The 22,922-nt window shown below is 39.6% G+C and overlaps 1 protein-coding gene across 8 annotated transcripts in view; it reads left to right on the forward strand.

The window, feature by feature from the left end:
* MRTFA (myocardin related transcription factor A) overlaps positions 1 to 22,922 on the forward strand; it is a 167,192-nt gene that overhangs the window by 44,130 nt on the left and 100,140 nt on the right. The window contains exon 1 of one of the 8 annotated variants that reach the window (XM_033865992.2): positions 16,847 to 18,104. The exons of 6 other annotated variants lie outside the window; for them this stretch is intronic. In XM_033865992.2, the coding sequence (XP_033721883.1) occupies positions 18,059 to 18,104 (46 nt within the window). In that variant the 5' untranslated portion in view covers positions 16,847 to 18,058. Of the gene's footprint in view, positions 1 to 16,846; positions 18,105 to 18,268; positions 20,549 to 22,922 lie in introns of those variants that run through there. One more of the 8 variants, XM_073788142.1, reaches the window with a different exon arrangement.

Consider the following 22,922-nt stretch of genomic DNA (forward strand, 5'->3'; position numbering starts at 1 on the left):
TGTCCATCAATCCACCTTATTTTTTGGATACATTTCAAAGTAAATTGCAGACATCAGTATATTTCCACTTTATTGAAGTATAACGTTGATACAGAGTAACACAAATTGTAATCATCCTGGTTGTTATTACAAAGTGAGTACACCTGTGCGTAATTACTATTTAATAAAGAAATAAAATATTTCCAGCACCCCAGAACCACCCCTTGTGCCTCTTTCCAATCAGTGCTCCCTCTTCCTGATCAGACGAAACTACCATCCTGACTTTTAACACAGTAGTTTAGTTTTGCTTGTTTCTAAACTTGATATAAATGGAATCATGCTGTATGGTTCTGTTGGTGGCTTCTTTTATGTTTTTGAAATTCATTTGGGTTGAATTGTGTGTGGCAATAGTTCATTTTCATTGCTATATAACCAATCCATTTTATGAACGTAATTTGTCCATTTTTACTTTTGATGGATATTTGGTTTATTTTAGTTTGAGGCTCTTATGAATCATGCTGCTGTGAAGTTCTTGCTGGGATTTTGATTTGAAATATATCATTTATAGGTTAAGGGGGAGAATATACATTTTAAATATTGGGTCTTCCTGTCCATTAGTTAGTATTATCTCTCCAATTAAATAGGCTATCTTTAATATCTACCCACAGATTTTATAATTTTTTCCATAAAGGTTATGCAAATATTTTATTAGGTATATTCCCTGGTATCTTTTTTGGGGGTAGACATAATAAGTGGTATATTTTTATAAAATATTTTTTGTCTCTTTGATACTGGGGTTTAGAAATACCAAACCTTTTCAAAACTCCTCTGGCTTTTCTACATCTCTACCCTCCATTTGGGAACCCCCCTCCCCAAACCCCACCCTGCCACCTTCTTGCTAACTCTTACTTGTCCTTCAGTATTCTGTTCAGACATCACTCCCTTTGAGGAGCCTGTCCTCACTCATATTCAGTGTTACATGCCCCTCTTTGTGTTTGCCCAGTTGCCCTTTGTCTTCGTACTTCATCACCCTGTGTTGTAATTGGAATTCTCCACCCAGTGGGCCTTTGAAAACTGAAATCAGACATTGTCACACTCCTCTCTCAGAACTCTTCAATATCTTCTCATGAGGCTTATGATGAAATCATAGTTTTTACGACGTGGTCTTGGTATCACCTCTCACCTGATTTCTTTTTTTTTTTTTTTTTTGTAGCTTAAATCTATTACCTCACAGCTAACCCATGAACAACATCACCTGATTTCTTACCTCTGTTCCCCAGCTCACTCTGTTCCAGCCACACTTACTTTCTTGTTATTTCTTGAACATATCAAGTATGCTACTGCCCCAGGGCCTTGATACTTGTGCTGTTACTGAAGTTCCTGCACAAATGTTATTTTCTCTGGGAGGCCTTTCCTGCCTATCTTATTAAGATAGCACCTCCCATTACTCTCTATCCTGCTTTGTTTTTCTTCTAAGCCCTTATTATGACCTGTGTGTGTGTGTGTATGTGTTTGTACATGTGTGTATATATGTTTGTTGTCTGTATTTCCCCTCTCTGATAGTACATTTCATGAGTCCAGAAACTTTATTTTATTCACAGTATATAGTCAACTCCTGGCTCATAGTGGGCACCCAATAAATATTTGTTGAATAAATAGATGAATGGTTTACTTGTTTGTGGCAAGAACTCTGTTTTACATGCGTAGTGGGAAATGTAATGGAAACTCAGGCATTTTTTATTTTGGGAAATAGTGGACACTCAAGCAGTTTTCTTGTGTTCTTTTCCCATTTATAATTTCTACTTGTTCACCCAAGATGGCAGAAAGTTCAGCTTATTTATACGTTAAGGGGAAAGAGTCCAGAGGGACAAGCTGGAGACAGAAAAGGGGAAAGGATAACTGATGGAGCATTGTTCCTGGGAGATGCAAGAGGATGGGATCCAAAGGCATTGGCTCTGCCTTGAGTGTGAGTGGGGACCAGCATTCCTCTGGGATGGGAGGAATGGCAGTGAAGGTGATGACAGACAGCAAACAGCAAAACTGTCATATCTTGGGCAGGAAGTAGAGAAAATTGGTGCTGACAGCTGTGATGGTCTCAGTGGAGTAGAAGGCAGCTGTTACTGTTGAGGCAGAGGTGTTGGTGTATCTTCAGCCTTTTTTGTCTCAGCTCTTTGCTATATAAATCAGCTGATTTTTCCCCCCATTTTGAACAACAACAATTCTCTAACCTTCCCTTTAAAGTCAAGCTCCTGAAAGAGTAGTTTACAGTTACTGTCTCTCTACTTTCCCACATTCCAGAGACTTCACTGCATTCTGGCCTCTGTCCCTACCTCTCTTCAGAAACTGCCATTGCCAAAGTCATTAGTGCTCTTTTTGTTGTAGACCAAATAGGTACTCTGTGTTCTATTTGACCTCTTTGTAGCATTTGACATGGTTGGCTATGCCCTCTGACTGAAACTTTTCCTCCACTGACATCTGTGACACTACTCTTTACTGGCTTTTAAAACTCAGTCTTTCTAGCCACTCCCTTCTCTGCTCAGATCTTTTACTGTCTTTCTCTGCTCACCTCTTAAATTTTATTACTCTCCAGTGTTCAGCTCTAGAGCTTCCTTAACTTCTTTTTTTTTTTTTAAATTTTATTTATTTATTTATTTACTTATTTATTTATGGCTGTGTTGGGTCATCGTTTCTGTGCGTGGGCTTTCTCTAGTTGCGGCGAGCGGGGGCCACTCTTCATCGCGGTGCGCGGGCCTCTCACTGTCGCGGCCTCTCGTTGCGGAGCACAAGCTCCAGACGCGCAGGCTCAGTAGTTGTGGCTCACGGGCCTAGTTGCTCCGCGGCATGTGGGATCTTCCCAGATCAGGGCTCGAACCCGTGTCCCCCGCATTGGCAGGCAGATTCTCAACCACTGCGCCACCAGGGAAGCCCTTCCTTAACTTCTTACTCTATATCTTTACCTTGAATGGTTTCCCCCAGAACTCTGGCTTTAACCTCCATTATATGCTATTGATTCCATGTTATCTTTCCAGGCCAAGTCTCTGCCCTGAGCTCCAGACTCATATGCTTGGCTGTCTGTTGAACACCTTCACTGGATGTGCCACAGACTCAGTACGCTCAGAGCTAAACTCATCATCTTACCGCTGTTCCTACTGAATTCGTCATTGTAGAAATTGGCACCACCTTCTACCCAGATGTTCAGACCAAGGGGTTGCTTTGTTTTGTTTTCTTTCTGAATGAAATCTTTAAGGGTTTTATTTGTTTTATTATCAGATAAAGTATAGGAAAAAAGAAAATGAAAATTCCCTCATGATTATACAGTTCAGTGATAGCTAATGGCAGCAGTTAATATATTTTCTATCAGTTTTTATTTGTTCATTCGTTTACTTTTACACATATATACTCTGTATAAATTGTTTTCATGTAATATTATTTTATGAGATTTTACTATATCATTCAGCTATATTAGAAAACATTTTTTTCTCTGCTTGATATTTGTATTGTGTGTATACAACATTTAGCCAGTCTCCTGTGAGACCTTTACCTTGTTTTTATTTTTTTATGTTATAAATAATACTGTAGTAAGCATCTTGGTATATAAATCTTGCAAGTAACTGTAGGACAAACTCCCAGAAGTGGATAAAAAGATAAGGACATAAAGAACATTGTGTCCTTCTGGTCACAGAAGTAACGTGTTTGGGTATGAAGTTTTTAATTTTTTGAAGTCATTATTTCCAAATTGTCCTCCAGAAAGATTATAACATGCTATTTTTAGAAGTAATTTTTTACTCCATTTCCTTTCTATCTCCTTTATCTTTCCTGCCAGCCACCAGTCACCAATTTTTGTAAATTCCACAATGGTCATATCTACTGAATTCATTCTTTTCTTGCCATCTTTACAGCTGCCACTTAGTTCAGACTCTTTTTTTTTTTTTTTTTTTGCGTTACACGGGCCTTTCACTGTTGTGGCCTCTCCCGTTGCGGAGCACAGGCTCCAGACGCGCAGGTTCAGCAGCCATGGCTCACGGGCCCAGCCGCTCCGTGGCATGTGGGATCTTCCCGGACCAGGGCACGAACCCATGTCCCCTGCATCGGCAGGCGGACTCTCAACCACTGCGCCACCAGGGAAGCCTGGATCAGACTCTTAATAATGTCATACTTTGATTACTGCAAGAATGGCCTTCTAACTGCTCTCTCCTTGTTTCTCATCTTGTCCCTATTGCCAGTGGGATGATCTTTCTAAACCATAAATGAGGCTACTGCTCTCCTGCCTGAAATCAGTTAGCGGTTCCCCATTTCCTCCCTTTATGCTCCTCATCTTGGCAAACCTTCATAGCCAGTTTCTGCCCTGCCTCTCATCTCTTCCCGCTCACAATAAAATATTTGGGATTTCCCACAAGAGACATTTCCACATCTCAGTTCCACTTCATGTCCTGTTTTTTCTTCCTGGAATGGCCTTCATCCTCTTCTTCTGGCTAATGTTTCTTTCTAGTCAAGAACTAGGGTAAGGGCTTCCCTGCTGGTCCAGTGGCTAAGGCTCCACACTCCCAGTGCATGCTGCCTGGGTTTGATCCCTGGTGAGGGAACCAGATCCCACATGCCTCAACTAAGAGTTTGCATGCCACAACTAAGAGTTCTCATGCTGCAACTAAAGATCCTGCGTGCCGCAACTAAATATCCCGTGTGCTGCAGTGAAGATCCCACGTGCCTCAGCTAAGACCCCAGCACAGCCAAAAACGTAAATAAATATTAAAAAAAAAAAAAAAAAAAAAGAACCAGGGTAAGGTGCTGCTTCCTTCAGGACTTCTTCCGTAGACTCCCAACTTAGGTTAGGGGTTTGCCCTTTGTGTTCTTCCTAAGTACCCTGTGCATAATTATCTACTTATTTGTTATCATATTTGACTAGATGAGAAGCTTTGTGAAAGCAGGAATTATGTCTGTCTTATTTATTGTGGTATCCTTAGTGCCTAGCCAGAAACTAACGTGCTAATCAATCAGCAAGGGTGCTTGTTAAACGCAGATTCTGATTCTCTAGATCTGGATGAGGCCTGAGAGTCTGTATTTTAAAAAATTTTTAAATTTTTATTCATTTATTTTTAAAATAAATTAATTAATTTATTTATTTATGGCTGCGTTGGGTCTTCATTGCTGCATGCGGGCTTTCTCTAGTTGCAGTGAGTGGGGGCTACTCTTCATTGTGGTGCACAGGCTTCTCACGGAGGTGGCTTCTCTTGCTGCAGAGCACGGGCTCTAGGCGCACGGGCTTCAGCAGTTGCGGCTCGTGGGCTCTAGGGCGTGTGGGCTTCAGTAGTTGTGGGGCACAGGCTCAGTAGTTGTGGCACACAGGCTTAGTTGCTCCGCGGCATGTGGGATCTTCCCGGACCAGGGCTCGAACCCGTGTCCCCTGCATTGGCAGGTGGATTCTTAACCACTGTGCCTCCAGGGAAGTCCTAGACCAGAAGTTTTAACTACTTTTTTAAAGTTGAAGATCTCTATAAATTTGAAATTTTATGTATAAGTCCAGTGTGTAAAACGGCTGCTCCAGTTGACTGGAATCTGTATGGAGGAGGCAGAACCCCACTTACTTGGCATCCTGCCCCTCAGGCAGCTCTTGAAAGAGCACAAGTTGAAAACTTCTGATCTAGATCATCTATCTCTGTTAGTTTAAGCTATGTCAGAGCCAACCTCTTCAGTTGCTAGAATGGTTTCCTAACTGCCAGGAGCCATAAATTGATTAATAGTGACCTTGCTTATAAGAGAATGTGGATACTTGAAACTGACAGACAAACATAACAGTCTGTACAGCATAATTACAATTTTGGCAGGCAAAAATAACCCCCCCGAATTGAAATTTTATTCAACATTAGAAAGGAAACAGTGGTGAAATACTGGTATTAGAATAATGCTGAAGGGGAGGGGAGGGGCTTAATAAAGAAATAATCTATAAGAAGTTTGATGACTACAGAAAAATACCTTATATGGTAGAATGTATGTCAATGGCCAAAAATACTAATTGCTTAGCAGAAATCATTAAAATAACTGTCAAAATCAGATTCTGTTGTTTTAGGGAGAAAATAGGAATTATTGATCAAGTTAAGAAAACTAGGAAGTTGCAGAGTAGCTGTTTCCCTGGTGAAACATCTTACTGTTTTCTTTTTTGTTCCATCCAGCAGCCAGCAGGTGAATGTCTGGACAGGGGCATGTTGTTAGTATCTAGTTGCAGTGCTTTCCTGGCCATAACTGGGTCTTCTGTTTGTGCACCTTAATGGTGCTTCTTCCTATGAAAAGGAGAAAAAGGCTGGATGTACTGGTAAGAAAATCATTGTTATATTTTACACTGGGTCTGCTTTGCATGGTTATTAGTAGAGAGGTAAAGGTAAGAGCAGAAATGGAAAATCCTCAAGAGGATTATGGAATTGGAAAGTGTGGTGTTCTAGAGCAAAATAAATCATAGGGTTCGAGGTGCTTTTTCATGGATGGTGTACTGTGTGTTGAAAAGGTGGAGTGAAGTTTTACTTTTTCTCAAATCTCTTTCATTTAGAGGCATATCTTATATGGAAATTCATTGATTGAGCAAGGGTCCTTACGGAGCAATAGGCAGTCACGGTCCTGATACCTCTATTTCCTAAACAGAGCAAGTTGGAACCCTACTGAGAGGAGGTACCTTAACCCAACCTTTATTGGCCTAATTGGAAAAAGTTGGCAGAGACGTTTCAAGGTGTATTTTTAAATATTACTTGTCTGTCTTCTTCTAGGCTGAGCACTTAGGTCTAAAAGATAAAATTGATGTACCTTTGGATCCTCTCCAGGCTGGGCTTGGAGAAGTCCAGAAAAATCTCTCTGATGATCTAACCCCATCCCCTTTGGCCAGCTGGCACACATTGAATGAATGTGTCATAATGGAGAATTCAAGTTTTACTTTGCTTCTTCCTTTAATGGCGCAGTGCTCTTTGGCTGTCTTTTCCTTACATATCCACCCCTTCTTTATACTAACTGATAAGTCTTTCAAGTATGAATGAGTTTCAGAACTGGCTGAGACTGCATAAGGTGTATTTTCAGGAGCCTCTAGGATGGGAGCTGAAATACCATTTACTCCTTTTTCTCATTGCAAATATATTGCATTTCAGTTACCTTACAGGCTTTTGTGGGCAAGCCTGAGAATTTTGCCATAATTCATATTTCATGTGGGAAGGTACATTCCATATTCCAAATGATCAAATTCCAAATGAACTTTTGGAATATAATCCATTTATAAGTTGAGGACTTGGTTATATCCTAAGAGGTGTGCCTCTTGACGTTTGAGAATTATGGATTTAAGACACAGTGTATAGTAATTACATGGAATGTATTACTCAGAAGGCGTTATAGACAAAAGTTAGATAATTTAATGGATGACAAGTTCATAAATGTTTCTAAGAGAAAGCTGGCATTTTGGGCATTGTATTCTTGGCCTTTTATTTTATCCTTGACTTTTAAACGTTTATTTCAGGTCAGTCATTTGTACCTTCCTACAGTTCTGCTACTGTTCATTGCTGTGACCAGTATGGAAATTATTATTCAGCAGATATTTATAAAGTGCCTACAGTAAATGAGGCACTGAGGAAGATGTTGAAAGGTATACAGAAGAATAAGTTGGACCATAGCTAGTAGTTTTTGCCTTCTCTCCTGTTCCTTTGATCAACAAACCATTAATTAGCCCTTTTATAAGAGCTAATCAATACCAAATTTCTTTGTTTTTCTTTCCCACTTTAGGTACTACAGACTAAATTTGGGGCTAGTCATCTGTTTATGGGGGATAATTTTGGGGGTCATAGATAGAGGTTGATAGGAGGCAAAATTTTTAAAAATGGTGAGATTTACCTTTCCTTTTTCCTGCTTGGTCCCCCTAGCACCCCCTAGATAGCTCTCCTGCACTTCTTGTGTTCTAGTTAACAAATCCATGTTTGTTTCTTAAAGCCAATGAGAACTTTGTAGGACTTGAATTTTTCTATTTTGCATTCTCATTATTGAGAAAGTACTTTTCTCCAACCCACCAAGGATTGAGTAAATAAAAACTTGAAATATCACCCACAAGAAATTACTTTTATCTACACCTGTAGGAACCTTTACTTCTGAATCACAGATTGTTGGTGATCCAACAGATATGAATATACTTAGAGAAGAATGGGACAGAACATTTGAAATTAGAGCTGCATAGCTGAAAAAGCTTCTTACACTAATTGCCCCCCCCCCCCCAGTATTAGATTGGTGATACATATTTTACCATTCATGTCTTTTTTTCTTTTTTGGGGGGGGGTGGGGGAGGATAATAACATACATACAGAAAAGTGCATAAATCATGATAGTTTACAGAATAACCATAAAGCAAAGAGCTGTGTAACCACTACTCCGCTCAACAGTAGCTCATTGTAAACCCCAAGGAAGCCTCCCACATGCTCTTTGATTACAGCACCGTCTCTTCTTCATAGGAGTAACCACTATTCTGACTTCTTGAAAATCATTTGTTTTACTTACTACAAATATATTCCTAAACAATGTAGTTTAGTTGAAGTTTATATGAACGGAATGATTCTGTATTCTTCTTTTGTTCAGTACATGTGCTATTCATTTATGCATACGGCTTTAGTTTATTCATTTTCATTACTGTATAGTGAATGCTCCCATGGAAAATTATTCCATAATTTTAAAAAATCCATTCTTCTGGTGAACATTTGGGTAGTTTCCAGGGTTAGGCTATTACGATGTTGCTGTGAATGTTCTTTATGTATCCTGGCGCATGGGTACATGCATGTATACATAGGAATGGAAATTCCTATACATATATATAGTAACACAAAATTACTAGGTAAGATTAAATTCTTTTCCAAAGTGGTTGTACCAGTTTATATACCCTCCAGCAGTTTATGGAAGTTCCCACTGCTCCATATCCTTACCAACACTTGGAATTGTTGCATTTTTAATATTTACTACTCTGTTGGTTATGTGAAGGTATCTTACGATGTTCTTGATTTTCATTTTACTGTTTTCTAATGAGGTTAAACATCTCTTCTTATACGTACTAGCCATTTGGATTTCTTTTGTGAAATGCCTAGTGACATTTTTTGCCTATTTTTTCTACTAAAGAGCTAATAGGAGTTCTTTGATATATTCTGAATACTAGTTTGTTGTTGCTTAAATGTGTTACAGATACCTTCTCACACTCTGTGACTTTCTCATTCTCTTTATGGTATCTTTTAATTAAGGATTTCTAATTAGTTTTGTATCTTAATTTTTTGTATGGGGGTAAGGTAAGGCCCAACCGGATGTTTTTTTCCAAATGGATTCTTATTTACTTACTTTTAAAAATTTATTTATTTATTTATTTATGTCTGTGTGGGGTCTTCATTGCTTCATGTGGGCTTTCTCCAGTTGCTGCAAGCCGGAGCTACTCTTTGTGGTGGTGTGCGGGCTTCTCACTGCGGTGGCTTCTCGTTGTGGAGCACAGGCTCTAGGCACGCGGGCTTCAATAGTTGTGACACACGGGCTCAGTAGTTGTGGCTCGTGGGCTCTAGAGCACAGGCTCAGTCGTGGCGCACGGGCTTAGTTGCTCCGCGGCATGTGGGATCTTCCCGGACCAGGGCTCGAACCCGTGTCCCCTGCATTGGCAGGGAGATTCTTAACCACTGCGCCACCAGGCAAGTCCCGGATTCTTATTTATTGAAAATAATCTTCTTCCCCACTGATCAGCAGAGCTCCTTTCATGTATCAGGGACTTGCCTATGTGTGAGTGTGTTTCTGAGCTCCTGTTTGTTTCCACTGGTCTGTGTGTCTGTGCTTGTACCAATACCTCAGTCTTGATTATGTTAACAGTAGTTAGTCCTGTTCTATGGGAGAAGTCAGTCTTCCCATCTTTTTCCTTTTCCAAGAGTCTTTTTCTTGGCTTATTCTTGGCCCTTTGCATTTCCATATTAATTTTAAAATCACTGTGGGATTTTGAGTGGAATAAATCTATAAACCAATTTGGAGAGAATGAGCATCTTTAGAATATTGTGCTACAAATGTGGTATTTTTCTCCATTTATTTAAGAACTTATTATTATTTGGCCATACCCCACAGCTTGTGGGATCTTAGTTCTCTGACCAGGGGTTGAACCCCTGCCCCCTGTGCTGGAAACACAGAGTCTTAACCACTGGACCACCAGGGAATTTCCTCTCCATTTTTTTAGATTTTCTGAATCTCCCAGTGAGGTTTTATAATTTTCTATGTGGTGGTTTTACATATCGTTTGTTAGATTCATTTTCAGAGGTTTCATAAGTTTTAATGCTGTTATGGTATCTTTTAAATTTTTTTCGCTTTCTAACTGTTGTTGCTGATCCCAAATATTTTTCTGGAAGAAATAACAGATGCAATTTGTATGTGTCTGTTATCTCCTTTGCTGGGTGGGATGGGAAGAATTATGTAAAGAGAAATGAACAGGACAGAATGTTCACTTCGACATAACTCATTCCCCTTTCATAGGTTTTTCTCCTTTGTGTAAAATTTGGGAAGTACTCATTTGTTTTCCATATGTGTAGCCTGTGGAAGAAAGGGCAGATAATGTATTTTTTTTCCTGTAAGAGTACACTGTATCCTTTCATGCTTTAGTGTTGCACAGGAGGTACTAATTAACTGCTGGGAGAAGTAAAAATTTTGAGTGGGCAGTTTCTGATCCAAATTACATTATTTTCTTGGGGAAAGGAAAGATTTGTTACTTACGTTCCTGAGGAAGCCTGGTTGTCAAGGGTTTTTTAGATTAGCCAATGTGAAAATGCCCAAATCTTAAGCATGCTAGTTCATTGAGCAATTCTGGTTAAAATGTGATGTAGAGAATTTCATAACCTATTTCATCTCAGTACTGAGAGAGAATCAATTTCCCATTCTTGAGTATTCATCAAATGTTGTGCTAGGTTCCTGGAGAACAGATACCAGATAGAATCTCCCTCTTAAACAAACAAACAAAAAACAAACAACATACACACAAATAACTTCCCTCTCCCAGAGAAAATTCTTATTAGCACATGGTTTATTTCCCGCTAGTTTTCTTCCAAGTGTATGTTTTAAAAATAACTGAGCTAATACAATAGACTCAATTATGTGTCCTGCTTTTTTTCACTTAGCACTGGAGCTTAAGATTTTTTAGTCGTTGAAATACTTCTTATAAGTAGCCTTTTAATATGTGTAGAACTTCCATTCTGTGCCATCATTTATTTCATTTCCCCACTGATTGGACATTTGAATCATTTTCTGTTTTTCACACTTACACTAATATTTGGATGAACATTTTAAAAGCCTTTTCTGCATTTTAGGTTATTGAGGTCCTCAGAAGTGAAAATATTGGCTTAAAGAATTTGACCGTTTTAGCATTGAAAACATTTATTCAGTGACTGTTGAGCACCATCTGTATGCCAAGTATTGGAGAGACAGTAAGGAACAAGACAGATAAGGTTCTCATTGTCATGGAGTTTACAGTTAGAGAAAGACAGAAAGATTAAACGAAGAGTTACACAAGCCAATTCATAGTTACAAATTTTGGTAAGTGCTTAGGGGGAAAAAAAAGCAGAAGATGTTAAACAGATTAGCAAATCTCACTGTGATGGTTCTAATTTAGGTGTGTGGGGAGGTGGAGAGGTTGGTCAGGGAGGGAGAGATGTTTAGGCTGATAGCCAAAGCACAAGTAGTGAGCGCTTGGCTCAACAAAGCAAAGAGGGCATAGCCTGTGTTCAGACTGGGGAGAGGAGGAGGTGGGGAAAGGGGTCTGGGACAGGCAAGGGTTCACTGGGGAAAACTTGGCACAGAAGAGCTAAACGAATATCATTCTCTCAGTGGAGAGAGAGAGAGAAAGTGATGTGAAATAAGAAGATAGTTAGGGGCCAGATCACACAAGCCTTTGTAGGCCTTGTTAACAATTGAGGTTCTTGAGAAATACATTGTCCCATTCCATTCCAGAGTGGCCCACCAATTTACAATTATGTCAACCCTGTTGGAGTGCCAGTTTCACTTACTAACATTGATAGTCTTATTTGTAAAGGACTTTGATGATGTGATCGTTGAAATGTTTTCATTTCAGTTCGTATTTCTTTGATGATTAGTGAGGAATAATCTTTCCCCAAATGTGTGTAGTTGTTTCTTCATTTTTGACCATTCAGTTCATTTCCTTTCTCACTAAAAGATCATTTTTAAGGTTCTTCCACAAGTACTCAAGTAACAGACTGGGAACCACTTGTCAGGAATTTAAAGAAGAGTTTCTTACATGTCTCTCATCTTAGTTCTCTGGATAAGGGGCTGGATTAGGTCAAGACTGGGTTTCTTTTGGCTGTGTTATTTTATGATTCATGGGTATACAAGTGTGTGGAGTTGGGAATTGGAAAAGAAACTGATAAACTCTGGTGACTGTTTTTCTTAAAAGCCAGCTCACATCATCCTTCCCCTAAGAAACAATCCAGGTCTCTGGTAACCAGAACCAATTGCTGCTTCTTTTACGTTTGTGTAGCTCATTGTTTGTACTCTTACTTATCACTTCATTTCTTCTGTTTTAAATTGTTGGTTAGAGATTTTCTACCTTACTTCATTATGAGGCCCTTGAGGACAGAGGCAGTGGCAGTCTGTTTCATCGTTGTCTTTGTGCCCCCATGGCATTGATACCGTGCATAATGACGGTATTTCAGACATGCCGAATGAATGAGCTGGCTGTTTGTGGCTATCATAGCCCTTAACATTGACCGTCCTTTGGAAAGTTAGCTGGAGGTATAGCCCTCGTCTGTCCTGAGGCTGAGGAATAGCATACCTATGGTAATGTGTGAGCCTCCCAGGTTTGCAGGTCTTGACTGGGTTTCTCATCAATAGTAGGTTGTGTTCACAGGAAATGAAAACTGCCCAGGACCTGTAACAACTTGTCTGGGTGTTGGGTTTTGTTATCTTTTGGGTATTTTCACTTTGGCCAATACCCAAAGTTGTCTGGGGGAGAGACTTAATTGGTTGGAGCCTGTGAAATTTCCATATGATGATTAGATCTTTGTAGAGCTGAACGTCAGTAAACTCCTGCATGTACTGTGAGAACCCAAATCAGAAGTGGACATAGGAACAAGATTACATTTCTGTGTTCTGAAATCCCACAGAGATCACAAAAAGGCATTCTTAATTTTGTATACCTGTGTATACTACATTCCATCCTAGGAATTGATATCAGTTGTTAGTGAAGCTGACAACTTTCAGTGCTTAAAGGATTGCTTGGTTTGTTAGGTGAGCCAGGTGCTCTGTTTCTCTGGTTTCTCCTACTCATCCCCTACAATTTGGGCATTTTCATTGTCATTAGTACTTAATATTCCTGAGGTTATTATTGTGGATGTCCTTTTTTATGTTAACCCTATACCTCAGTACTGTGGATAATTTCAGTCTTCCTCATGTAGTTTTCTAAGTAATAACATGGCATGTGTTCTAATGAAAATTGTAGCAGACTACCTGCCTTTTCTGGGTAGGTAAGGATTCTTTTGTGGTTATGAACGTTTCCCATGCTGTTAGAATTTTCTGAGATAAATAGGGCTTTTCATTCCATTTGGCATACATTTATGAATGCTGTCACATGTTAGACACTGTGTGAGCTCTGTTAATACAGAGGCATTAAACCATGTGGTAAAGAGCAGTAATAGAGTTGGGAACAGGTTCTGAGGGATCATAAATGAGGGTTATTTAGCATATCCATGGAGGGTGTAATCAGGGAGGCTTTCTGGAGAAGGCAGCACTTAAACTGAGTTTTGAAGGAGGAACAAGAGTCAGTTGGTAACAAGGATGATTTTTAATTGAGGCAAAGGCTGGAGAGAAGGAGCACAGTTAAGAAGCTACTGCTGAAGTACACACTACCACCTACAAAATATTCTGGTGAAAAACTTGAACCTGAATTGGGTCATGACTCTGTATGAGTCTAACTCCTAACTTACTGTAAATAAAGGGGATGGAGCAGTATGTTAAATGGCACCTTTGGGATACAGTTAGCAAAATCCAAAATGTGGGAAAACAGTCTCGTTATTTTCAACAAATAAACTACAAGAAAAGAAAAGAGGAAGTAGAAATCTATAGATTAAAAGAGCTTCAAGAGGGAATTCCCTGACAGTCCAGTGGTTAGGGCACCATGCTTCCAATGCCCGGGGCCCGAGGTCGATCCCTCGTTGGGGAGCTAAGATCCTGCAAGCTGCCTGGCGTGGCCAAAAAAAAAAAAAGAGAGAGAGATACATTAATGAAATGCAATATGTTGTCCCTGTTGGACTCTGATTCGAATAAATCATCTATACAAAATTTATGAGACAGGAGGGAACATTTGAACATCTACTGGATAGTTGATGATATTGAGGAATTATAAAAAGATTTAGGTGTGGTAGTGGTATTGTAGTTATGTTAAGAAAATAGTTCTTATCTTCTGGGTTTACAGAATAAAGGGGAAATTAGGTGATGCCTAGAATTTGCTCCAGAGTGATCCGGTATTGGCTGGGTGCTGGGGGAAGCAGGCATGTATTGATAAATTTTGAAGCTAAGTGATGGGGTACATAAGCTGCTTATTATGCCATTCTTTCTACCTTTGTGTATGTTTGAACTTTTCTATAATGTTTTTATCGATAAAAAGCTGTTACTGTACTCCAGACAAGAAATATTAGGGACCTAAAATAAAGCACTGGTTGTAGGGATGGAACAAAAAGGATGGATTTGAGAAATAAGTTATAAGCTAATTAAACTTAGATATTTGGGGCTGAAGGGAGGAGAGTCTAAGTTTATGGTTTAGGACCTGAGTACTGTTACCTAAGTTAGGGCAAATAGAAGCAAAGTGTCTTGAGGGGTTGGTGCAAAACAATGATATTGGAAGTTAGCTTTTGTACGTACTGAGTTTAGGATAGCCAAGCCACGTAGAGATGCATAGTTGGTAGAGTACAAGTAAAGGTAGGGCTTGATATGGACCAGTAGGTAGGTGGTGGTTAACCTTAAGAAAGGCTGAGGTTGCCCAGGGAGAATATGTACAAGAGGAAAGGAAAGGGGTGCTCCTGAGAGGGGCAGAGAAAGAGGAGCGATTTAGAATTCTGAGAGGAAAGGTCAGAGAAGTAAGAAAGTAGTATTTTTAAAGGAAGTCAGGGAAATGGGAAATTTTAAGAAGAGTATGGAAACCATGACAAATCCAGTAGGAAGATCAAGCAGGATAAGAACTTGTCTAGTTCCTCTTGATTATGAACATTAAAGGCCTTTGGGGAGCCAGTGGTGGGTGGGAAAGCTTTATATGAATAAACTATATTGCTATACTGCAGTCCCTTTAGAGTAGATTAATAGACTGTAGATCATATTAAAATTTTGTTAATTAGCTAGAGAGTTATGATTAAAAGCAAAAGAGCTTTTATTTTATTGGGAATTAAGATCATTACCCTTCATTTCCCTGGTTCCATCAACTTGAAAATCATGTTCACGTGTGCAGAGACCTTTTCAAAGTTTACTTTAGTTCTCTTTCTATGAAATTTTGCTAATTTGCACAAAAATTAGTGGATTTGAAGCTGCCATAGGAGTTCAGACTTTTAGAATTGTGAAACTGTTTTAAAACCAGTTTTCACATTGAGTCTGATGCTGTGCTGTCTTCAGGGTGAATGCAAAATCCTAGCAGTAGGCAGATTATGTTGCTTATTGTTTTTTTTTTTAAGATTAATTTTTTGGATTTCTGTTTTAAAAATTGTTTTCTTTTTGTTTAGCTCCTTTTATCCCAAAGTGCAGATGAAATAATGGGTGTGGAGTTGCTGTGAAAAAGTAAACAAATCAGTTGAAATGTGATGTGTTAATGTTACTACCACCACGTGACGTGACTGTCAGTACTGTATCTCTGTCGGGCTGGAATATTGGCAGTTGACATTCCGAGCACTCTTCTACAGCAAACAGAAAAGTTTTGGCAGAAGAGGAACAGCCCTCTGCCCTTCCTACCATCTTCTTTGCAGGAATCTTATAATTTGTATTTATTTTCCTCTAAGTACAGAACTGTGAGAACTTGTTTCACTTGAAAAACCCTCACACAGCAAATTGTCCAGCCCACATATGGACAAAGGAATGACTCAAGCTTTTAGGGATTCTTTTCCTTTAGTTGGTAACCTCTGACCAGACTATCATGTAGTCTGAGAGTTGGAATTGACCCGTTTTTCATAAGATGGTTTGAGAGCTTGGTTGTGAGAAGGGACCAGTGAGAATGCTTCTCTCTTCTCAGAGCAGCATTTAGCCCACACCGGCTGCCACTCCGTTGCCTGTTGAGTCATTCCCACAGTTCTATATAGAGCTTTTCTGGCTTTTCTTTTAAACATGATGTTCTTGGAGTGAGAAAGAAAGGAAGTTTTTTCTCCTCCACAGAATCTCCCCCACCGCAAATCTGAATTGCTTTCTCTTTTCTAATAACAGAATATTGCCGTCAATCATTCTGAGACTACTTTCTCTTTTAAGACCTCTAAGCACTTTCATTTATCATTTGTGTGACTACGTGAGCATTAAGGCATTTGCTGGGCTGAGTTTGCCCAGTAGGCTTTCAAGATACAGGCTGTCACCCAGAAAAAACCGAGGCATTCTAGCTAAACATACCAAAAATGGATTTCTAGTTTTCAGCTATTTAAAAGTCAATCAGGGACTTCCCTGTTGGCGCAGTGGTTAAGAATCCACCTGCCAATGCAGGGGACATGGGTTCAAGCCCTGGTCCGGGAAGATCCCACATGCCACGGAGCAGCTGAGCCCGTGTGCCACAACTACTGAGCCGGCACGCCTAGAGCCCGTGCTCCACAACAAGAGAAGCCACTGCAATGAGAAACCCGCGTACTGCAACGAAGAGTAGCCCCCACTCACTACAACTAGAGAAAGCCCGTGCACAGCAACGAAGACCCAATGTAGCCCCCCCCCAAAAAAAGAAAGTCAATCAGATATGCTGAAAGGCATCTTAATATCCTTATTATGAATATCAGTAAAAAGTACTGTGAAGGGAAGAAATGAGTTTTTAATTTTGGATAAATGGAAATTGCTGTAATTTGAAAAGATTTTAGTTTCTTTTTGTTTTTGTGATGAAAGATTAAAATGCCTCTTGTTCGTTTTTATTCAGAAGATCCTGCTCTGTGCTAGTGGAAAAAGGATTGAAGTTTCTTTATGAGGAAAGGGAAATTCTTATTTCTGTAACTGTCTTCTTATGTGTTCCAAACGTCCAGCAAGATCATAAAGCATTTTAGAAAAGTCAATAACATCAGTAAGCTGTCTATTCACAGATCCCGTGTCTTACACAGGCACAAGTAAGGAGCTCTTTTAGGAGTTTGGCAGATCTGAAAGACAGATTATAGCTCCGGAATGTATTCAGATGACTTTTTAAAACAGATATTTTAATTGGAGAGGGAGTGGAGAAAATATCTGTGCTTCTGTAGTTAAACATTCAACTTCCTTAGCCTGTTATCTATAAGTACCACAGATGAAAAAGCCGTTAGAACGCTTTTTCAGAAAACTAACTCACCGTACATATTTATTTGTGTGTATGTGTTTATATATGCCTGATCCCATCCCACCTCCCATTAATGGGTCAGTAATTGGGCTGTGTCTTTCACAAGATTGAGCTGTTTGGATTATGTTTAATCTGTTGCTCTGAACTGCATTAGCAGCAGAGTCCCTTATACTAAGGTTTTGAACAAAACACTCGTCTTCTCTTCTTGAAAAGAGAGGGGGAAAAAAGCAGTTGATCTCTTTTCTGAAGGTCTTTCTGTCCGTCTCTCCCCTCCCCCCAGAGACGAATAGCAAGGGGAGGAGCTCACTCACTGTTCTAACCACACTTCATATGTCTTAACTTGAGTGCTTTTTGGTTTCCTGTCGGCAGTAAATCAACTCTGTGCCATCTTGACTTGTGTGAAGGGTGGATAAATTGGTAACTGCACTCAGAAGGGGAGTGAGTTCTCACAGTCTGATCTGAGCATAAGGCATGAGACTGAATTTATGAAAGCTTCAGTAGCCTCCGAAGACAACATCTTTCTTCTGCGACTTTGAGGTTTTTTTCATTATATTTGTGGGCTCTTGTTTCTGAGAAGAACCTGTCATGACGCTACTGGAACCTGAGATGTTAATGATGGCTGTACAGTCCGGTAATTCCCGTATTGCCTGCAAATCCTATTTGCCATAGCTTTCTTAAAAAAACATTGGGCATGTTTGTACTAGGGTTGGATGGAGATGGGGAGGAAGATAGTGGGAGGGTAAATATAAATTGTCCAGTAAATGTACTGCATTTTCAGGATTTTATTGTAAAAAATAATAATTTTTTCCTGATTGCAAATTCTAGATCTTCAGACATAGCTTTGAATTAGATGCTTACCGATCTTAAGATTGTTCAGTGAGGAGACATGTGAGAAAAAACGACTTGTCTTCTTTAATCAAGTATTTTGTTATTGTCTGTGGTGCTGCTTTTAATGAGGGATAATTAAATTGCTTTTGCTGTTTTATACAGTACTGTCTTTATCACTAATCTACACTCTTCTTTAAATGGCTCTTTGTGAAAGCGTGTCTTAAAATTTTTCCTTAGCTGTTTTTCTCTTTTGTGGTAAATCTTTTATTTGTATCATCTTCTGGTTCTTTGGAAATCCTCTTGATAACATGTAGGATTGGGACTCTAAGTTTTGGAGATGAGGAAGTTTGAGCAAGGAGGCAGCCAGTCAACAGAAGGAATGCAGGATTTTTGAAATTCTATCTCTTAACAGTTTTCCCAATTTAAAAGTATCTTTTAAAGCATTTTAAAAATCCCAGTTTGTTTTTAATGATTTCTTCTAGTGTTCTTAAACTTGTAAGTTAGATATCTAAAAATAGGGTATGTTCTTTTGTTATTTTTAGACTTCTACTAAAATGTAGTCTGTAGTGTTTTCGTGTTTCAGAGAATATCTTGAAAGATTCATACAAGTGGCATTTGGGGACCTCTTCCCATCCACTGGCCTTCACTCAAAGGAAAATTAGACTCCTTGGTGCTGGCAGATACTGTCTCAGGCAGAACTGGTCTCACTGTTCTCCTCGGGGAGCGCTTAGATAGTATGTTGAAAGACACAGATATCCATCTGAAGACACAATCAGATGCTATCACATTACACTTTATGGGCAGGGTATGGACAGAAAGGAAAGATATTGCTCCTGTTCTGTTTTTTCTGGTTTTACAAATAAGATCATGATGAGTCGTTTATTAGTTGAGTCTTTCTGTTCATGTATGCTCTGCATTCCAGGTTCCTTTCCTTTTCCTCCCACAGATCTTTTGAGCTTTGTGTTCTAAACAAGATAGTATGCTTATCTGAATGTTTCCCATCTGTCTTTGATGAAATAGTTCCCAGTTAAAATGACTCAGATTTTTTTTTTTTCCCCTGTTCTGTATCCTGGTTCTCTGCTGTATGTGGGCAAGTACATATTTTATTTTAGGAAGTAGAAGTTAGCATTTGGACTCTCTCTCCCTTCTTTGATCATCTTGTTACTTACAGATAATCTCAGTCCAGTAACTTTTCTTAATAAAGGTTAAAAGATTGCTTTTTTCTGAGCTGGGATCTCACTGTTCCTAGCTGGATAAGGGAAAGGGACTTACTTAATATTTTCTTGTCTTGCCTAAGAGCTGTTTTTCCTGTGACATATGTTGGGTAGGGCTAGCCACCCATCTGTTGGACCAGCTACTTCATAAAACTTTTAAAGGATAATAGTATGTAAGACAAGTATGGATGAAATTGACAGGGGTATTGGATACAGGTAGAATGAAAGGTCTGCAGAGAATAGCATGTATGTGGACCTTTTTCTTTTGCATATGTTCATAAAAGGGAAACTGGGTATAGAAAGGAGTAATAGCAAACTGATTGCTCTAGTACTTGTGGTTCCTAAATGTTCAAAAACCTTAGTACTGTGTTGCTTTGTAAAATTGTTACTGTTTTCTTCTAAAGCTGTAACCATTATACTGGATTGTAATAGTAAATAATAGATGTATCTATGATAGGAAATGAAAAAGCATCTCTTATGAAGCTTTAATTAAAAAAAAGAAGCCTATCATTCTTTCTATAAAGTCAAGACATTTAGACTATGTGAGCTGTAGGTTTTCCAGCAATAAGGTATTTGGATTTCCATGAATATGTGCTTTATAGGTGAAACTACTATTTAATGAAATGTTTAAAGTAATGAAACTCCTTTGACAAGATTCAAGATATAAGGTTTTCACCCTAAATTAAACTTTAATATACTGAATGTTACGGCAAAGTTCCAGGATACATTGTGTTTTCATTTAGTATTTGAAGCTGGGAGATTTTTGGTGAGGCATACTTGCATGAGGAGACTTTCATCCTCCTCACTGCTGGTGGTCTCTTTCTGACCCTTTGAGATCCAGTACAGATGGTGCCTTTCTGTGAAACCTCTCTCAACAGAGTCAGCCCTTCCTTCTCTCTGTTCCTGCAGCACCACCTTTACAATGTAGACTAATTATCATTTTTCATGTCTTCCTAATTAGATTATTAGCTTCTCGAAGGCTATATATTCATCCATATATTGGCTCCTGACATTGGCACGTGGTAGACACTCAGTATGTATTTTCTTTTTATGTGTGTATATATGTATGTATGTCTGCGTTGGGTCTTCGTTGCTGTACGCGGGCTTCCTTTAGTTGCAGCGAGTGGGGGCTACTCTTCATTGCGGTGCACGGGCTTCTCATTGCGGTGGCTTCTCTTGTTGCAGAGCACGGGCTCTAGGCGCGCGGGCTTCAGTAGTTGTGGCATGCAGGCTCAGTAGTTGTGGCACGTGGGCTCAGTAGTTGTGGCTCGCGGGCTATAGAGCGCAGGCTCAGTAGTTGTGACGCACGGGCTTAGTTGCTCCGTGGCCTGTGGGATCTTCCCGGACCAGGGCTCGAACCCGTGTCCCTGCATTGGCAGGAAGATTCTTAACCACTGCACCACCAGGGAAGCCCCATGTATTTTATTTTTTTAATGAATGAAGAAATCTGGTTTGGCATACTTACCCTAATAAATTGGCATAAGCGTCCTAAATCAAGATTTTATGAAAGTATTTTAAGATCTGTTGTTGTATTAAGACATGAATCCTCTAACTATCATCCTGTATCTTAGCCAGGCCTTGCCCTAAGCGTGTGCTGTTGAATGCACAGCTTTCAAAACTGAAGTTCTTTCGCATCTCAGGATGTGCAGCGTGCACTCTCTTCCTGCGATGTGTACTGCTAAATCCAAGTGTTCTGATCAAGTCACAGAGGATTAAAGCACCTATCACCCCTATGGAAACCTATCTAGATCATTGTGATTAGAAAACTAATTATCTGAGATGGACATTTGGGATTTCTGAAGCTAAGACCAAGGGAATATTGGGGCACAGCGCTGACTCTGGTATGTTTTAGAACCAAGGAATGCCAGGGCTCAGCCCTTGATAGCTAATATGTAAGGCTTTGACCAGGCAGGCCCTGTCCCTGCATCCAGCCAGTGCAGTCTTCTTACTAGTTTATAACTGTACAACAGTGGATCATAGTTCCTTTGTAGAGAAAGGGATTGAAGCAGTTTCCTAGGTATGTTTGGTCACAGGATACACACCTGATCTGGATGAGGCACGGTTAGGGAGTCGGTTTGTTTTTTCCGTCTCTCTTGTGCGCATATCTCTGCACACCCACCCACCCATGCACACACACAGACTCCATCCGCACCCTACATCCCCCCTCCCCACTCTTGTCTTGTGTAGGATATCTTTGGAAGGACTGTAAGAAACTGGCAACAGTGACTGCCTTAGGGAGAAGGGATGGAGAGCTGGGGGATTGGGACAGAAGAGACTTTTTGTTCCACAAAAGAATGGAGTTCTCTTTTAAATTTATTATGATTATGGGATACCCCATAATTGTGAAAGAACATGTAGAGTACATATTACAACAGTATATAGAACACACAAGCCCATGGACACATTATCCAACCTGAGAAATGCAGCACAGTGTACACTAAAGTCCTCTAATTACCCTCTTCGATTTGTCCCTTAGAAAACTGCTTTGTTAGTTTGCTTTTAACTGTATATACCTTTAAAATTTTTTATGTGTGTACCCCATACATGCTACCATATAAAAGTGTTTCCTCGGTCCATTTACTCTCTCATTCCTTGATGTTTGTATACTTAATTCTTGCATATTTATTTAACTTCTGGTTCCCTAATCATTACAGTTTACCTCTGACCTGTATATTTTATAATAGTATGGGTTAGAGAGAGAGGAGGAGTAATTCATAAAAATGAAGTTAAAGGAAGATGGTGGGCAGACAACTTTTGCCCTTTTAGGTGATACATTAATTCTTTAAGGAAGGGCCCCCTGTTTGGGTTCACATCACTCAGGGGTCTGTAGCGCTAGTGAAAAACTCCAGAACCTTCAGCAATAACTACCTTTTGGATCTACTAATACTCTAAATATTAATATGGGCTTTTAAAAATATGTTCTTGTTTATGTTCAAGAAATTTTAGAGCTTGAAGGAAACCTTAGGTATTTTCTTGTCCTCTCCTTTATTTAAGATGAGGAATTTGGCTCTTTGAGGTTAGTTAATTTCCTGAAGTCACATGATTAATTGGTGGAAGAGATGGAAGGAGAATTCATTTCCTTACTCCCATGACAGTGCTCTTTCTGCTATAACATACTTACAAGGAAACCATCAGAGACCTTTGACGTATGAGATTGTTTATAATTTCCCCCAGAGATCTTGGTTTCTTTGGGTTTTCCCTTGCAGGTTTCTCCCACTACCCAGAGTGACTCACATCTTAAGAGGTAGAGATAAAAACCAGTGCCTGGGTGTCTACCTCCTGCCCCTGGGAAGTGGAGTCAGGTGCTACAGGCCCTGTGGTTCCCTGGTTCACCTCCATCTTGTCCTGCCGTCTCTGGCCTGAGTGCTGATCTCATACCTTGATGATGATCTCAGAAGACAGGTAGG

This window comes from Tursiops truncatus, chromosome 11, assembly GCF_011762595.2.
Source record: "Tursiops truncatus isolate mTurTru1 chromosome 11, mTurTru1.mat.Y, whole genome shotgun sequence".
In the NCBI taxonomy this organism is placed as follows: Eukaryota; Metazoa; Chordata; class Mammalia; order Artiodactyla; family Delphinidae; genus Tursiops; species Tursiops truncatus.